The sequence below is a fragment of the Martes martes genome, assembly GCF_963455335.1.
Source record: "Martes martes genome assembly, chromosome: 6".
Lineage (NCBI taxonomy): Eukaryota > Metazoa > Chordata > Mammalia > Carnivora > Mustelidae > Martes > Martes martes.
Genome location: NC_137893.1, coordinates 109685649 through 109704766, shown reverse-complemented (window position 1 = coordinate 109704766; position 19118 = coordinate 109685649). Strand labels below are relative to the sequence as shown.

Genomic DNA, 19118 nt, shown 5'->3' with positions numbered 1-19118 from the left:
TACACACAATGCCTTGTCCTGGGCTGGTATTTAATGGAGCCCTAACTTAAAGGAAATAATGAAGTCACGCGGCCACTACACCTCAGGCTCTCGAACAAAACTCAGGCATCATTCCCTTGAGCGGACCCTGCTCTCATCTCTCTATCAAATCACTTCGACATTTGCTCAAAGATAAGACCAAGAAAAGAGTAGAATCAAACTGAACAGTATTTTTTGAGAAGGGACATATAACACTTTAGGCCACTTGACTGAATTTTTGAGGAAAGTCTGAGGCAACTTCTCTGAGAGCAGATGTACGGCTTGCTGGAGTTCTTCAGGAACTCTGCTCATTCTGGCAGGATCTCTCTTTTGGTGACTTATGGGTCAGGTCACTTATGTTAGGCCCTGAGCTGCAACTGACAAGAGGTTTTTATTTTGTTTCCTTTTCTTTTATCAGCCCCGATCTCTATGACCTACACTGTTCTGAAAAATTAAGTGTCCTTGGCCAAATCTGAGTTTGGAGCTTCAGCAGGGCAGACCTGGCTCCAATGTCCCCTACATTCATTAACTGGGTGGTTCTAGGCGAATGTTGCCCACCTCTGCACTCCTTCTCTAACCTGTACGATAGAAACCAGAGATAACGGCTGCCTGTCAGAGCTATAGTGAAGCTTGGAGCTAATTCCTAGCACACAATCTGACACACGGTAAGTGCTCAATATATGGCGGTTTTATGATTTTATTCCCTCTGTGTTATCTTTTTTATGACTGGTGGCATGATTTGTATTTATGGCCACATGATGGCAAATCTGCCCCATAAGGCTGTTACAGACTTTCACAACCCAGGGTGCTCTCTCCTTCTCTCATTTATAGCCTCTTTCTTTCCAGACAGTCTGGGGAGCACAGAGCTTATTCACCACTAACTTCAGGGCCTATCATTTGTCTGGAGAAAGCTCTCCTTCCTAAGAAATGTACTCAGCTGGGAGGGTTTTCAGAGTTGTTATTATCGGACAACTACTATGTGAGAGGCATTGCACAAACGTTTGCTGGACACAAAGGTGGGGGAGGGCACGACTCCTCACTTATTCTTTGCAGCGAGTATTATGAAAATCAGTGCAGTCAATGTCTGTTATAAAGAGAAGCCATAAAATGTTTCTGCCACATTCAAAGTGCAAGTCCTAGGTTTGGCCACATGAGACTAAAAGCCACTCTATTTTATGAAAAGTGGTAACTAATTATTTGTTTTACATCTGATTGGCTTCTGCTTGACAAATTTCCTGTGTATTCTATAAAATTTTCTATAAATAAACTGAAGCATATATGAGGATTTAGATTTTGCTGAAGTCCTTGTGGGAACAGAGCTGTAGAAGAAGCTAGTGATTTGAGGTAGCTGAGCTCTGGGAAACGTATTCTCCTTCTCTTCACCCATCAACAAAATGCTTGAGCACTGAGAGACGAAGACAAGCCCCCAGGAATAGATTTAATAATGTAGATCTGAAAGTTTTAAGGATTCATGATGGTCTCTAAGGAATCGTGATGGTCCTGACTAGAAACCTAGGAGGATCATAAAAAGACATAAAGGCTAAACAAGGAGTCAGGGATGAGCCATTAGGTTAAGGATGCACAGAGCAGGATAGGCCATTGACTCCCCAATCTGGAGAGATATTGATAACTGTAAGGCCATGCATGATTTAGCCCATTCTTATAGCTCTGGCTCCGCCTTAAGCTATCCTGTCCCACAGTCTCTATATTACAGGTTCATTAGGCTTCTGCATGCATCCCAAACTCTTCCCTGCTTAGCCTCTGGACCTATACAATGCTGTTCTCTTTCCTTGACTGCTCAATCTCCTGTTCTTCACCCAAATAACTCTTTCTTGTCCTTCATGTCTACATCTACATGCAATTTCCTCAAGAGGAACTTATCAGATCATCACCACCACCCTAAGTTTTCAGGGGCTGCATGTTTTTTTTTTTTCCTGATTTTAACCAGTGAACATTTTTCTTTTTCATTTACCATTATCTTCTTCATTCAAAATTAACCAAAAAATCCATGGACAAAGGAAACTATCAGTTCATAGAAGTAATCAAGCATAAAAATATGATGTAAAGGACATGGTTATATAAAGGGCGCCTGTTCTCTGTCCTGATAGTCGGTTTTCCCCAATATACGATGAATAAGTATTCATCACTGGATCTACTCTGTCTCTACATCCCTGCCTGACTGACTCATCAGAACTACCATGGACTGACCCAGGGAGAACACCTGCACTTCCCCTTAACATAAAAGAGAGGATAGTAATGCAGGCAGCCGTCCAACTGTATAGCACCCGTTTAAAAGGTGATAAACATGCTGACTTGTAGTTGCATTGTGTAGTCTTCTCTTCAATTATATCATCATTTTTAATTATGATGTACTTGTATAATGATCAGGTCAGGGCTTTTCCCTTCCCCAGCTTACACCTCATTGGGATTATTTCACTCTTATGCCCTAGTGTACAGCATAATACAAGGAAAATGTAAATACTCAAATATTTTAAAATGTGTATAAAACAATGGGTTAGACATTGAAAGAATTAAAAAAAATTAACAAATGGCCCCCACCTAATTTTCTACCTCCTTTCCAAATCAACACCTTCCTCTGCCGTATATCAATGCCAGCAAGTTCCTCACTACGTCCAGGGAAGGAGATATAACACTTACTTTTACAGATAAGAAGACTGGTTATCTTGAATGAATGTGGACTCAAACTCTTGCTATTTAAAATTGCATCCTGAAGTCTTGGGACCATTCTAAGCACAGACATACTTCCGAGACATTGTAGGCCCTAATTGATGGGGCCTAATTAATGGATGTGAAGGAGCTGTGCATAGCTGACCCTGGTCCTCAGGTTTAAATCCACTGACGAAGAGACCTCTTTCAAAAATACGTTTGGGGGACGCCTGGGTGGCTCAGTTGGTTGAGCAGCTGCCTTCGGCTCAGGTCATGATCCCAGCGTCCTGGGATCGAGTCCCACATCGGGCTCCTTGCTCGGCAGGGAGCCTGCTTCCTCTTCTCTCTCTGCCTGCCACTCTGTCTGCTTGTGCTCACTCTCGCTCCTCCCTCTCTCTCTCTCTCTCTCTCTCTGATAAATAAATAAATCTTTAAAAAAAAAAAATATGTTCGGGGTGCCTGGGTGGCTCAGTGGGTTAAAGCCTCTGCCTTCGGCTCAGGTCATGATCCCAGGGTCCTGGGATCGAGCCCCCCATCGGGCTCTCTGCTCAGCAGGGAGCCTGCTTCCTCTTCTCTCTCTGCCTGCCTCTCTGCCTACTTGTGATCTCTGTCTGTCAAACAAATAAATAAATAATCTTTAAAAAACAAAAATACAGCTCACTCTTTGGCAAACACAGCAAACCTTCCTAGTCCTACAACTACCACCATCCCACCCCTGGCAGAATGCAAAGGTCACAGAAGTGCTGTTTTGTTCAGCAACAGAATGGAATAAAGAAAGTTATAAAAATATAACCCAGGCAGCAAAGCATAGTGGGCTTTGGTAAGGAAGAAGACTGGGGAAAGCAACCTCAGTAGGTAAGTTTTTCAATAGCTCAAAAGCGAAATTACGAAGACCTCAAGGGCAGCAGCAGGTGTGAGAATGGAATGGTGAGGGAAGACATGGAAAATACCCAAGAAGCACAAGTGTATCTACTTGTTTATTTATTGAACGCCTAGTAAATACCTGGCAGTTTTGTAAGTGCTGCGAATACCACAGTGAACAAGGCACATGAGGGTTCCTACTCTCATGGAGCTTACACTATAACAGGTACTGGAAAGCAATAAATAAGCAAGTAAATAATGATTTCAGGGGCAATACAAAAATAACACAGTTTATGGGAGTAGACAGTGACTGGGTTGGGAGGGATGTGTGTCTGTTTATGCGAGACTACTTTGGGTTGAATACGCAGCAGGAAGCACCTTTCTAACAAGGTGACATCTCAGGTGAAAACAGAGTGGTAAGAAGGAGGCAGCCTTGGGAAGACCTGAGGAAAAGAGTTCCAGGAAAAATGCGAAGAGCAAGTACAACTTCCCAGGGTAGAGGCGACAGTATGGACAAGTTTTAGAAAACAGAAAGAAAGCCAGTATAGCTGGCGTGGTCTTAAAACAGGGGTCGGATGTGGTGGAGGAGGGAGAATATGAACACAGGATGGAGAAGCTGGAGGTCAAGAAAGTGACGTCTTGATCCCAGGCTATCGTTCTGTGACGTGAGTTTCATTAGAGTTAAAGATCTGACTTTGGCTGCTGAGTGGGAAACAAAGTGCAGAAGAGTGAGAGGAAAAATAAGGAGGTCAGAAAGTAGTCTGTCTTGCTTATTGAGGCCGGAGATGATGGTAGCTTGGTTTAGAGAAACAATATGACATGGCGACAGATTGCACAGGAGGGAAAGTAGAGCATCCAAGATCAGTCTTTGGCTCCCAGCTCAGGCAGTTTAGAATGAGGATGCAGTTAGCCGCGCTAAATACCAAAGACGAAATAGCAGTGTTGCAAAAGAAGACAGTCAGTTTCATTTTGTTCAGTTTGAGTATGAAGGGTCTATAATATATCTAAGAGAAGAGGCCCAGCGGGCTGTTTTAACTAAAAGTTGGAAGCTTAAAAGGTAAACATTTCTGAATGATTAGCTCTAGTTGAGAACTGGAGACTCTGGCGGGGGGGGGGGGGGGCGGGGGGGGTAGATAACCAGGAATAGAGCTGAATGGGATGTAGTAGGGGTTAAAGCATTGGTGACAGACTAGATAGGAAGAATAAGTAAGAGAGATGGGAGATGGGAGATAAGAAGGTAGGAAGAGAAGCAGGATTTAAAGGTGACAGAAAAAAATAAATTCAGAAAGAAGACACTGGACTGGGGAGATTAACCTGGAGGAGACAGACTAAGCATTTAACAAGAGTAAAAATCCAAAGAGGGTTCAAGGCGCAGTTCTGTACATCTCATGTATTTTTTCAGCCTCTATGCACTTGGCCACTGACATATGCGTGTAGGATATACAAAACCATGAACGCACCCAGATTATAGATGAAGACATGGATAACATATGCCCAACTTCCTCTGACCTGGCTATGACTCTACTTCTTAATCTTCTATTCAAAAAAATATAAGGAAGTGAAATTGAGAAACATCATTATACAAATAATCCTGAGTTTGTCCTAACATATTTTAAAAAAAACTAACCACCCCTAAAGAGTACTTGAACTTATTTTTTTTTAACAGATGAATAGAAAAAAATAACTCATAACTAATTAGGGTGAAGAGGCATGATACTGTGGCTTAAATCCTTTAACTAGAATATCTACCCAAGCAGCACGTCAAGTAGCCATTGAAAATGAGAAACTGTCAAGGTTCAGGAAAGCAGGAGACTATAATCCAGGCTGGCTCTTGGCAGGTCCTGGGACCAAGATATATAGGGAATAGGAGACAAGAAACTGAGCCACTGGAAAACCAGGGGGCCAAAAGGATTAGGGTGTCAAGGTCAATCGGTCAGTAGTGGTCAGAAGACTCCTGCCAACAGAGCTGGACTGTCCCAGCTTGACCACTGTAATCTGCCAGATCTAGAGGAATAGAAGAGCAGATTACTGAAGCAAATACCCCTACTGTTCACTGGGTTAGAGAAAAAAAAAAAAAAAGCCAGATTCTTAAAAGATATCTTTGTTTTTTTTTCTTCTTTAAATCACAAATCTCACAGAAACTCTGACTCACTTTGAGAATGACATCAGAACATCGTTGCGGGAACACTGGCTGCCTTTCACACTACCTCATTGCTCTGCCATGATGTAAGACAGTTTAACTTGTGGAGTTTCTGAATAGCTTGGATGGGCGATTTTTCACTCAATGCAACCAGTCCCTTCAGGCTAAGTTCAGGACCCACAGCTCCAGCAAGAGGCAGCAGAGAGGGTGTACTTTGAGGTACCGTGGATGGGGGAGGCTAAGTGAAAAAAGGAAGCCATTCTACCTTCATTCAGTGTCTTCAGGCTTGAGATCGGCACTACTCAAGGGTCCTTGTTTGAAAAAGGAAGGTGAAAAAGTTAGTGATACTAATATGATTAAATATGCTAAGGATTATTAACCAGACGTAGCCTGGCAGAGCAGCCAAAATTATACAAACAGAACTCAGTGTGGCAAAATCATCCTCAAATCCAGACAGGGGCTGCTTCTTAAGCAAGGAATGATATAATGACCTATTACCAAAGTTTGGCAGGCCTGGCTGATACACTCAAGAGCCAGCAGGTGCCAATAGCATGCACACTTCACAAGTTTACCCCTGGCAACACTACAGGCAGCAGCCATAGTAGGTCCTGTCCTGGTGTAAGATGCCTGGCACATGCCTCTTTGCTAAAAGGAAATTCTCACAGTCCTTCAAGATTCACCATCATGGGCTGATTGTGTCCATCCCAGATCTGAATGTTGAAGCCCTAACTGCAGCCACCCCTCCTCCACCCCCTCTCAAAGTACCTCAGAATGTGTCTATATCTAGAGAAAGAACATTTCAAGAGGTAATTAAGTTATAATGAGGCTATTAGGGTGGAGCCCAATCCAATCTGATGAGAATCCTTATAAGAGTAGGAAATCAGAGGGTACCTGGGTGGTTCAGTGGTTTAGCCTCTGCCTTCAGCCCGGGTCATGATCTCGATGTGCTGGGATCAAGCCCCACACTGGGCTCTCTGCTCAGCGGGGAGCCTGCTTCCCCCTCTCTCCCTGCCTGCCTCTCTGCCTACTTGTGATCTCTCTCTCTGTGTCAAATAAATAAATAAAATCTTAAAAAAAAAAAAAAAAGAGTAGGAAATCAGGACACACAGAGATACCAGGAGCCTGCGTACATAGATAAAAAGGCTCTGTGGGGACAGCAAGAAGGCAGCCAGATGCAAGCTAAGGAGATAGGCTTTGGGAGAAACCAAACATGCTGACTGCTTAATCCTGGACTTCTACCTCCAGAACTATGAGAAAATAGAGTTCTACTGCTTAAGCCACCCACTCTGTGGTATTTATTGTGACAGCTCTAGCAAACTAATGCATTCTCCAATAATTTTTTAGAAGAAAAATCTTCGAGGGACACCTGGGCAGCTTAGTCTGTTAAGCATCCCACTCTTGATTTCAGCTCAGGTCATGATCTCAGGGTCATGGGATCCAGCCCTAAGTTGGGCTCTGCACTCAGTGGGGAGTCTGCTTGAGATTCTCTCTCTCCCTTTCCTTCGGCCCCTCCCCCTGCTCTCCCGTTCTTTCTCTAAAATAAATAAATAAATCTTTAAATATACATAAAGAAAAGAAAAACCTTCGATAGTAAGTGGAATCACAATAGAAAACTACTTGTATATTTTGCTAATGCAAGTCTCAGTATAATTCTGAAAGAGACAAAGCTAACAGATGTTTTATTATATTTTTAAAACCCAATTGAAAAAAGTTATTTACATTACATGGCATTTACCAGTTGATAGGCAGTACTACACATATTCTTAAAACTTCTAAGCCTCCCTCCCTCTTCCCACCTGATCGTTGCACACCCTTGCACACTCTCGTGCAGACTGTGAGTTTCCCTCGGCCAGCAGTCATCTTCTAAAGTTTGCTCTCGTAGGATTTAATCATGTTGATTTGGGAAGCAAGATTTGTTGCTTAATATCTCATCCATTTAAGGAAATCATCTGTTGCTGAATTTCTTATTTTCACCTTTATAAAAAGGGCAAGGTTTAAATAATACCTAGAAAGAGCTGTTGTTGTACAGGGCTCTCTCTGCCACAGAGAAACCATAGGAAATCCTCTCAAGCTGTTAAGCATTGAAAATAGTAGCCGTTTATGACTTGGAATGACTGCCGGCTGGGGGCTGTGGTCCTGTCCACAACTTGGTTCCCACTGAGCTAGAAATCCTAGTTCCTGATCTAAGCCATCCTCTATGTTCCCTTGCTCTCTATCTTTAAAATGGCCTTGCAATGTTGACCTTAAGGACTAATGCTTCTTGGGGTGTCTGGGTGGCTCAGTAGGTTAAGCCTCTGCCTTCAGCTCAGCTCATGATCTCAGGGTCCTGGGATCGAGCCCCACATCGGGTTCTCTGCTCAGCAGGGAGCCTGCTTGCCCCTCTCTCTCTCTCTGCCTGCCTCTCTGCCTACTAGTGCTCTCTCTCTGTGTCAAATAAATAAATAAAAATCTTAAAAAAAAAAAAAGAACTAATGCTTCTTTTCTGACTGCTATTTTCCTGGACACATTTTCTACCCTTCTCCTGTGTAAGAAGTGATTTTTAAAAAGTGGCTATACTTCCCTAGGTGGTGCCATGAGGCACATCTGACCTTCCTCTCTTTTTGGGAGAGATACCAAAGTACTTATGGGCGTTGGCAGCAGGGACCTATGATCCAGAGATGTTTCAAGCTTTTGCTTCAACAGCATTTCACCTTCTCAGATAATAAGGGTAGCTACATTTCTTGAGCTTTTACTATACTGCAGGTACTATGTAACTATGAAGTAGGTGCTATTACCCCCATGTGATGGAAGAGGAAACTGAGTCATAGAGAGGTCAAGTAATTTGTCTAGCATCCTACAGCTTGTGAGCTGTGACCTGAGGCCAGGGATTCAGCCTACAAGGCAGGCACTCTTAGTCATCACACTCTACTCCCTTTCTTAACTCTCGTACTTATGCCCAAGGAAATTATTAATGTTCCTAGTTGCACAGTGTTCTTTAAGCAAAGGATTTCAAGGCACCAGGCTGTATCTTGAATGCTAATGCTGTTTCATAATTCCAAACCTAAAGAGCCTTTACTAGATCTTATTTTTTCAAAAGTATTAGATTATTTGCACAGATGAGGCTTATCAGTGCATAACAGCATTATATTATCATACAATAGTTGCTTCCACATTGATCAATCTAGTCCTTTGTATGCAAAAGGTAAAAGTGTCTCACACTGAGACCTTAGGAGAAACAATGCCCAAGGTTCTCCCTGGGTGACCTGCCACCATGGAGGGGCAGCATGAAGCAGGTCCACAGTGAAGTACACATGTCTGAGTGTATGTAACACACTCAGGTATTTTCTATTCTTTTCTAATTTGTTATGAAAAGTTGATCATGACCCTCTATCAGGTCAACACTTAATGTCTGAAAACAACTGAAAAATTTGAAAACAATTTGCTCATCCAGAGTTTTAGGGGAGAAGGGAGAAGATGCTGGGCTTACCTGAAATCACTAACTCTGCTTTTTATTTAATTCCTTGGTCAGTTAATGCTGAATAATTTTTAAAGATTTTATTTATTTATTTGAGAGAGAGAAAGAGAGAGAGAGAACATGAGTGGGGCAGGGGGGCTCAAAGGGAGAGAGAGAGAAGTCTCCCTGCTGAGCAGGGAACCCAATGCAGAGCTTAATCCCAGGACCTTGAGATCCTGATCTGAGCCAAAGGTAGATGCTCAGCCTGAGCCCCCCCCCCCCCAGGTGCCCCTGAAATTTTTATTTATTTTATGGCTTGCATTTAAGAAAGAGACTGGAAGCCAAGGTTTGAGTTTTCTGCTTAATCTCAATGGTTGGGAAATAAATTCTCAAGCCTAGGGAATGTATTAGAAAAGTAAGTTATTTTCAAACATTAAGTGTTGACCTGATGGAGGGTCATGATCAACTTCTCATAACAAAATAGAAAAGAATAGAAAATACCTGAGTGTATTACCCGCACTCAAGGTAACTATTATTTTGTGAAACTCTGGTTTTCAACTCTATAGGGATGTAAATTGTGTATCCTGCAGTGGGTCACAGTCAAGAGCATTTGCAAAACACTGAGTTAGATCAACAGTTTTATCAGGAAACAGAAAGGTGCCTGAATAGAGATCCGTCTCTGCTTTCAGTGAGTTTAAGGGGCACAATACACAATGATGAGCATATTGTGTATACTCCATGTGTGCATTCTTTCCAATGTTTTCTTTCTTTATTTCCCAAATATATGTTATCTCAAGGGCCTCCCTTTCATTCCGTTAAGAGATTACTCCTCCTTTTCTGATCCAGTATCATTAAAGCATGCTTTCTTCTTTCCTTACCTTCAGAACACTGCTGTAAGTCTCTCCATGGGGTTCTTTCCCCCAGTCTTCCTCTACTTACTAATTCACATTATCTTCCTCTGCCAGACCACTTCCAAAAATAACACTTACATTTAGTTACTTCATTTATAGAGAATGAAGTCTAAACTCTTCTCTGGCTTTGACTCTCCTGTCTTTATGATCTGCATTTTCCAACATGTATCCCATTTTTTTTTTTTTTTTAAGATTTTATTTATTTATTTGACAGAGAGAGATCACAAGTAGGCAGAGACGCAGGCAGAGAGAGAGAGAGGAGGAAGCAGGCTCTCCACTGAGCGGACAGCCGGATGCGATGCGGGGCTCAATCCCAGGACCCTGAGATCATGACCTGAGCCGAACGCAGAGGCTTAACCCACTGAGCCACCCAGGATCCCCATGTATCCCATTTTCTACAAACCTTGGTCTCCGGAATGTGTCATGTTCACACCACTTTCATGCCTTTGGTTGCACAGTTGTACTACTGTCTCTGTGCCCAGCTTTTTTCTCCAGATTCTGTCTCAGGTCCTAACTCTACCATGAATTCTTCTGTTACCGCTACACTTCAGCTCTCTTTCAGCTCTCTATGCTTCTAGAATTCCTAGAAGTGAGACATACTGTACTTTATCTCTCTTCCTCATCACCACAGTCTATCCTCATCCATAAGGTGTTTTTTCCCCTTCCATTATATTGTAAGTGGCCTGAGAACAAGGCTTATCTTGTACCATTATGTTAAGAGTTACAAAACTAGCAACAATGGAATTATGGAGTACCTACTATGGGCCAGAAATTCACAAATATCATTATGCATGGATTATTATGTATTTAACCTGTATTTTTTTTCTAAGCTTCATGACAACCCTGAGAAAGAGTTACTGTCAACCTTCATTTTTCGTGGATTCCATATTTGCAAATCAATTACTTGCTAAAATTTATTTGTAACCCTCAAATCAAAACTCAGTGCTTTTACCGTCATTCATGTGATGGGGGAACAGAAGGCTGGCTGAGGACATAGCAAAAGCTGACACCCTTCAACCTTCCCCCACGCCCACTCCTGGGTGGGACATATGTGACATTCTTTAGAAATCTCCCACCCATCTTAATGTTAATACCTTGCTAGAGGGCAAAACGACCTGGCAATGGCAAGGCCTCTGGTATCCGTGTCTTGTAGGTCGTCCTCTTTAGCCTATGAAAGTTCTATTGAAACCTCCCTTTTCCTTACCTTCCCCCAACTCCGTGGTACAATACCTGCCATCCCTCACAACCCCGGGACAGCAGCTCTTCCTGCCCATGGGTCCTGTCCCCCGTGCTTTAATAAACCACCATTTTGCACCAAAGATGTCTCAAGAATTCTTTCTTGGTCATCGGCTCCGGACCTCAACCCACCGAACCTTACCTATATTCTAGAACTTCATCACATGGACTGTGAGCAGAGTGGCAAACATCTGAGTCACCCAGTGCGCATATACTCAGCTGATGCCAAACATGGCAATGCTCTCACTTTTGTTTTAGCTCACATACTTGTAAACTGTAAGGACCTATTTTATATTTTTATTTTAGCCAGAGGCTTCCATTGAAGTTAAACAATAACTTTGTTGTTTAACCCTTAAACTGTCCTTGCTCCCCTTCCCCCAGGGGACTTAAAAACAAATCCCGGAAACCAGTCCCAGGAAACAAAGCCCAGGTACAAGGGTGGGTCAGGCCAGGTGGAGACACCCAATCAGTGGGGGGGGGGGGGGGGCGCATACTGTCTCCTAGCTACCAAGGTGATGGGCTAGTTTCCATGGCTACTATGGGGTGAATTGTAATTCAATTAGCCACCTGTGTGTGGCCAGGCCCAACCACATGGCCTTTGCTCTATAAAAGTTAGTCTGGAAAGCAGGGAGGGGCCGACCTCTCTGTAGGGGCGTCCCCGACCGGTCAGTTTGACGGTCGGTCTGATTCTTGATGCTTGGCGCGAAATAAAGCTTTGCTTGACCTTCGCTTTGTATCAGTCTCACTCCTTTAATCACGGACCTGTTAAATGGGCATAACATAAACATGTTCCTTTTCATAGCCAATATAATGCCCCCGCCCCCGCGTTGGTTTTTGTTTGTTTTCTTTTGTGTGTGTGTGCTTTTTATTGGTGATTTCACATTTTAAAATGTCCCATTGCACAGTGCTAAAGGACTATCTAGTATTCTTAAACTCAAAAAGACTGTCATGTACCTTACAGAGAAAACATATGTATTAGGAAAACTTTTTCTGGCATGAATTAGATGTCTTGGCTGTGAATTCAGAGTTAATGATTAACCATATACCTTAAAAACAATGTCTTTTAACAGTAACACACATAAAACAAGGTCATGTGTTAATTGGTTAATGAAAATGGTATGAACAAATTCTCAAAGGAACCTCATCCTGTATTTTCCCTAGGAGTAAACGGTTCAGTATTCATTAATTTATGGTTTACCACAAATCTACACAATATAACTACCATGAATTAAGAAAATAGACCATACTTCTATGTCTCCTTTATTTCTTATTTAGATAGGAAGAAATAAGATAGAGAAATATTAAGTAACATGTTTGAAGACACCAAGATAGTTACTAGACAAGCTGGGATTTCAACTTGCATATGTCTAATTCTGTCAAGTCTTAAAGTTTCAGCATGTTGCAAATTCAATTTTCTGTTGATAGAATGAGTCTCACTACAAATTTTTCCAGTGGCTAAAAAGTAAGTAAATTGTGTTTTTCCTCTTTTTCCCCTTCTTTCTCTAAATTGGATGTTCAGTGTGTGTGTGTGTGTGTGTGTGTTTGAACAATGTAAATTTCCCCCAAATTACTGTTATTTATATTCATTTATTAATTACTTCAATAAATATTAGAGTGTCTACTATGCTGCAAGATATAATCATCTCTCAATAAGTTTAAAATTTATTGCTGAAAACAGACCTAGAAACAAATAATTAGAATATTATGAGAGATATTACAATGTTATGCAAGAAATATGCTAGAAGCAGAGATATTTACAAGGTTTCAAAAGGCCAGAAAATTAGGAAAAACTTGAATTCTGCCTGGGATTTTATGAGACTTGAGTAGAAAGGATTTTTTAACTGGATCTGGAAGGAACTTGCATCAGATTGGAAACAAGAAGGATAAACTAACTAGAGAACTAACAAGGAGAGACTTAGAGATATGACAAAGCCCCCGAGTTTGGAAAACAGTGTATCAGAAGGTAAAAGACTTCTGGAATATCTTTTCTACCAATTCCAAAAAGAAAACTACGATTATGCTTTATCATTTTAAGACATACAACCACACTTTATTTTCCTCCCAACTTTAATAGGTTGTAACTATTGCAGCTCACTTTCATCAATGCATCAAATCAATCTTCTAGTGAATCCAGCATTACTAAGCATTTTAACTAAAATGCATTGCACATAACTACATTGAAAAGAATGCATTCTTCTTAAATAATTTCAGTTAATCTTTCTTTGTTCACTTCCCAGTTTAAGAAAAAAGAATGAAAAAAACTTAGTGGTACCTATGTAATTACCAATTTGGGGTTAAGTTTCCACGCTAAATCTTGTTTGAGGAGGAGGATATCCTGGAGCTTGGCTGGGAACCAAAGATGGATCAGAAAAATGTCTTCTTTTTCAAGGATTACTGATTAGTGCTAATAATATGAGATATAAAGAGATATAGGAGAGAAAGTACCATTAGAATTCAGAGGCCCAGAGTACCAAGAAATTACCTTAGGAGACTGGGAGAAACCAAGCCGATCTAAGAGCACAGAGGAGGCAGAAACCAAGAGCTAAGAACATAGAGTTCACTCAAGAAGCAGAATGGGGTGGGGCAGCTGGGTGGCTCAGTGAGTTAAGCACCTGAATCTTGGTTTTGGTTCAGGCCATGATCTCATGGGTTGTGAGACTGAGCTCCATGTCAGACTCCGTGCTCAGCAGAGAATCTGCTTGAAAGATTCTCTCTCTCTGCCCCTCCTCTCCCTCTAAAATAATTTTTTAAAGCAGGAAGTAATTCATTGACATAAGTCTGTGAAGAGGAGGAGTAACTCACGCATTTAGCTGTAAAGATAGGTAACCTACATACTGTGGAGTGTACTAGAAAACAACATGAAGACTTTGAGTTGTCATTCACGGGGACTTGGAGTTCCAGTGAAGGTTTCTGATCTAAGAAGTGACATAATCAGAGCTGTCCTAGGATAACCACTAGGACTATGATGTACAAGATGAATAGAGATGTAGGTAAAGCTCTGAGGGAGGATTAAAGGAAAGAAGCCATGGAAATAATGTAGGCTGAGGCAATTAAAGGCTTAATTAGAATAACAGCAATGGGAAAAGAGAGGAAAGAATGGATAGAAAAGATACAATTGTAGGCATAGCCTATAAGAAAGGAAAAGAAGGAAAAGTCAAGATAACATTATAATTCCAGCCTAAGGACTACTAGTTCTACAAAGAGAAGTATAGTATGCAAGAAAACTTGCAATTCAAGATAAGCTGAGTTTATGTCATATTAATCCTGAGGTGCCAGCCAGTCAAAAATGCCCAGAGGCTTGGAAATAGAGGACTGAAGTTTAAGTAAGGTACAGGTGATGTTGAGTAAGGTTACAAATTAGAGTTTATAATCAAGCAAAGATGATAAATATATATAAAATGTTTCTATAAAGTGGTGGAAAGTAGAATAAAAGAAGTGCAAAGTTGTCTGGGATTTCAGAAAAGAGAATGATCATTTTCAGATGGAGTTTGGGACTTGCTGGTCTGGCATTCAGAAATCTTGCTAGATCCAGGTTAATGATTTTGACAGAGATGGAAGAGGAAGGAATTCCAAAAGACGAGGGCATTCCAGAGGCCTGAAAAGACACCAGTAAAGAAAATGAAATAGAAAAATTCAGCTCCTGTTTGTGAAGGGATGACTAGGGCACCAGCATGCTGAGAATTGTGTGTAGTGTGGAGGGTTAATAAGAGAGTGGGATGGAAATTTCTGACTATGCCAAAATGACAACAAAATAATCAGCAAAACTGCTCTATTTAAGTCAAACCAGCTAATGTCCCCATGACTAACCCTTTGGTTAAACTAATTGCTCATTGAGCCAATGCACTCTAATAAGTAACTAAATCAAAACATGTAACTCAATCAAAAACCTGGTCATCTTAATTTTTTCAATTTCGGCATCGAAAAATCTTAAAGTCCTACACTCTTGAGGGTTAAAGGAGGGCCTAGAGATTATTTAATCATTCTACCTGATGTTTCAACTGTGAACATCAGTATCTGAGGTTTTTTGAAATTACAACTTGTATTTTGCATCAGGCAGTTCAGATGTTATTTTTTAAATGTAAATTCTAATGGATAGAAGTATTTTAGAACTACGGGGAAAATATCAGCGTGGCTTACTTTATCAAGTTTTTAAAATCAGAAAACCATTTCATTCTTCATAAAAAAGAATTCTTGAAATGCTCAAATGACAGTAACAATCCATCCCCCATATTTTTACAAATAAAACTGTATTCTTGGGCACTGGTGATATAATATAAAATGCAGCATCAATAATTCCCATTTGGGTTACTTTCAGCAATATTTGCATATAATTTAAGTAACATATGTACCTCTATAAAAATCAGGGCATCGATATTATTTATGAACAATTCCATGATTTCAAAAAGTCTTCTTTTCCTCTTTCAATAGCTGATTAAAACAAAACAAAGCAAAAGAAAACAAACAAACCCCTCTGCATTCTCCAAGTGAAACACAAATAAAACTCCCAAATGAATAGTAGGCTGAAAGAAAACTACCTGATCTGGGAGTTTTGCCAAAACCTTATTTTAATGAATTTTATGGGGAGATACAGAAAGAGCATTATACTGGAAATGCAGAAATCAAGTCAGCATTCTTGGCAGGAGTACATTTTAGCCTACAGCACAAAAGGAGTTAATCTGAAATTCAAACAGGAGTTGCATTAAATTTGCTTTGTTTGCCATTCAACATGCTTTGCTTTAATGGCAAAGGCAATACTGAAATTGGGTGAGTACTTAAACTTTATTATGGAAATAAACGATGTTGCTCTAGAAGTCTTCCATGACAAGAAAAACACGCTATGAGGAGATATTGAATTTCTTATTTTCCTATCCAGAACAATTCTCTATTTGTCCAATATTTTCAGGCAAGGGTTCCACAAAATTAAAAATGGCCTTCCCCCTTCTGAAAGCAAACCCCAACAAAACTTAAACTATATCTTCTTTGCATGTTATAGTTAATGTACTTTCATTATGCTTAATGTACTTTTAATAGTCTCTTATGGCAAGATGGTGATATTAAATGTGGGAATAAAATATCCATGATACAACCTTGAATTTGCTATAGTGCCTTTTATCTGAGGGCTCAAAACACTTTACACACATTCTCATTCAGTATCTCCTTGAGGTGTATTATGAGCATTTTATGGTTGAGAACACTAAGGTGTACAATGACTAAGGGAATTGAGGTCATTTCCAGAGCTCACACTAAGCACAACCCAAATATGTCCCCTGCAAGAGTAAGTGCTCTCTCTCTCCAGGCCAGAACATCTCCAAAGGGCTGCAGCACTGGCCTCTCAGGGCCAAAACCTGAATGCATGTCACTAATCTTTTCATTCAGGGGATTGTTTCTTACCTGGACACCATCAGATGCAGGGATGTAACTTGCCCTTTTAAATGTGTCTGTCACATTTCTGAGAATTTCCACAGACATCAGAAGATCACCTGCATAGAAATTTTTCCTCTGAGTTAAATCCAACAGTGTCTTGGTCACCTGGGACATTCCATCACCTGCCAACGTTCGTTGCCCCTTAGCAAGGTGTTCTTTGATCTGTGATGGTCAAAAGAACAGAACAAACATCAGAATCTTCATTACTATTAATCTACATACTTATATCAAAAAATTTATTTAAAATTGCAGTCAACTTTAAAATAACATTGCAAAACTGTAAATTTTGTGCATTTCACACTCAGATGTATAAACATCCAGCACACAAACACTAATGAGTATATACACATTGGCAGGCATGACAGACTTGTCCTTTCTAGTACTCAGAACACACAGTTGAACATATTGGCAAAAGTTGGGGTTTTTAATTGAAATAAAAATTTTAAAAAATACTTTTGCAGGTGATAAACAAGTGAGAAAATTCAGCAAGATGTGATCAGAGACAGGAGATTATAAACATTTCAAAATACCTATTTTTCTAACTTCCAGGAAAGATGGTGGAGTAGGAGGACCCTAAGCTCACCTTGCCACTTGAATACAACTAGCTAACACCCACATCAGTGTAAATAACTGAGAAAATGACCCAAAGACTCCCAGAACAAACTCTCCACAGCTAAATGTAGAGAGGAGGCCACATCAAAGAGGAAAAGAAGGGTAGAGATGTGGGACTATTGGTGGGAGTGAGAGGGAGAGCTGTAGTCAAAGAAGGGAGAAATAAGATAGTCACACCAGGGAGTACACACAGGGAAGATGAATCCTCATAACATCTGGCTTTGGGAACTAGAGGGGCCACATTTTTTTGAGTTCTTACAATCAGCAACCTTAAAACTTGGAACTTTAAATAAGCAGAAGAGCCAGGAGGGTGAGAAGAAATTGAGTTCCTGTCCTTAAACAGACAATGACTCAACAAAGAGTGCCATGGAGATACAGCATAGAAGCAGCAGTTTGAAAAATGCCTGGGATATATGGGAGGGAGAAAAATTTGTATACTAATCCCAGATCTTGTGCTGGAGGGATAGATTTCTCCAGGAACAAAGGACAGGCTCCATCTCCCTCCCTTGGCCCATCTAAACATACACCCTCCTCCAGGAAACAGCTCCAGGCCAACACTCATTACCCAGCTAGCTAACAGTGCACCATACACATGCATTCTCCTTTTGCCAGGCCTTCTCTCCAAGGTCCCTCCCATAGTAGAACCACACAAACCTTGCTGACACAGGCATTCTAGCTGAACACTTGTGTAGATGCACCCATCCAATGAGCCTCCTTTGGTCACTATAAGCTGCAGGCTCCTTCCCACTAGCATGGATATTTCTGGCACCACATGCCCCACACCCACATTCTCCTGCAGTTCAGTGCTACTGCTTCTACGGCAAGTGCCTGGTCTGAGTCACTTAACCCCAAGACAGCCCCAGACTGGCCCACTAACAATACAGGAACCAAAAGGCAACAGAACCATTGCAGATGATGGGACTGAAGAAAAAGTGGCTCAGCCACAACAGCAGGGCACATACAACACATGTAGGAAATACCCCTGAAGCTCCAGGTGCTAGTGAACAGGATACATTGCAATGCAGGGCACTATAGGACTTCTTCTACATAAGGCCATTACTTTTAAGAGAAGAAATAGTTAACATTCCTAACACATAGAAACAGACACAGAGAGTTAGACAAAATGAGAAGACAGAGGTATATGTCCCCCCAAAAGCAACAGGACAAAAGCAAAGCAAGAGACTTAAATGAAATGGAGATAAGTAATATGCTTATAGAGAATTTAAAGTAATGGTCATAAAGATACTCATGAGGTTTGATAAAAGAGTGGAGAATCTTAGTGATACTCAACAAGCAAATAGAAAACATAAAAAAGAACCAATTTGTGATGAAGAACTCAATAAATGAAATAAAAAATGACAAAATGGAATAAATAGTAGACTAGAGGAAGCAGAAGAATGGATCAATGACTTATAGGAGAGAGCAATGGAAAGCAATCAGACTCAGGAAAGAGAAAAAAATACTAAAAAGTGAAAAAAAGATTTAGGGAATTCAGCAACACAATCAAGCATAATAATTTTCACATTATAGGGATTCTAGGAGGAAAAAAGAGAGAGCAAAAGGGAGCAGAAAAATTTATTTGAAGAAATAATAGCAAAAACTTTCCCAAACTGGGGAAGGAAACAGAAATCTGATCCAGAAAGCACAGAGAGCCCCCAACAAAATCAACTCAAGAAAGTCCATGCCAAGACACATAATAATTAAAAGGGCAAACATTAATGATAAAGAGAGAATTTTAAAAGTAGCAAGAGAAAAGAAATTTACATACGAAAGAAAAGAAAAGTTACATACAAGGGAAACATCATAAGGCTATAAG

General features: G+C 40.7%; 1 protein-coding gene across 1 annotated transcript in view; it reads right to left on the bottom strand.

Moving 5' to 3' along the window:
- The window catches only part of ADGRB3 (adhesion G protein-coupled receptor B3), a gene marked incomplete at both ends in the record, with an annotated part of 726387 nt that overhangs the window by 351356 nt on the left and 355913 nt on the right, over positions 1-19118 (bottom strand). Inside the window, one exon of the mRNA XM_080805127.1 lies at positions 16658-16852. Coding sequence (XP_080661253.1) covers positions 16658-16852 — 195 coding nt within the window. The remainder of the gene's footprint in view (positions 1-16657; positions 16853-19118) is intronic.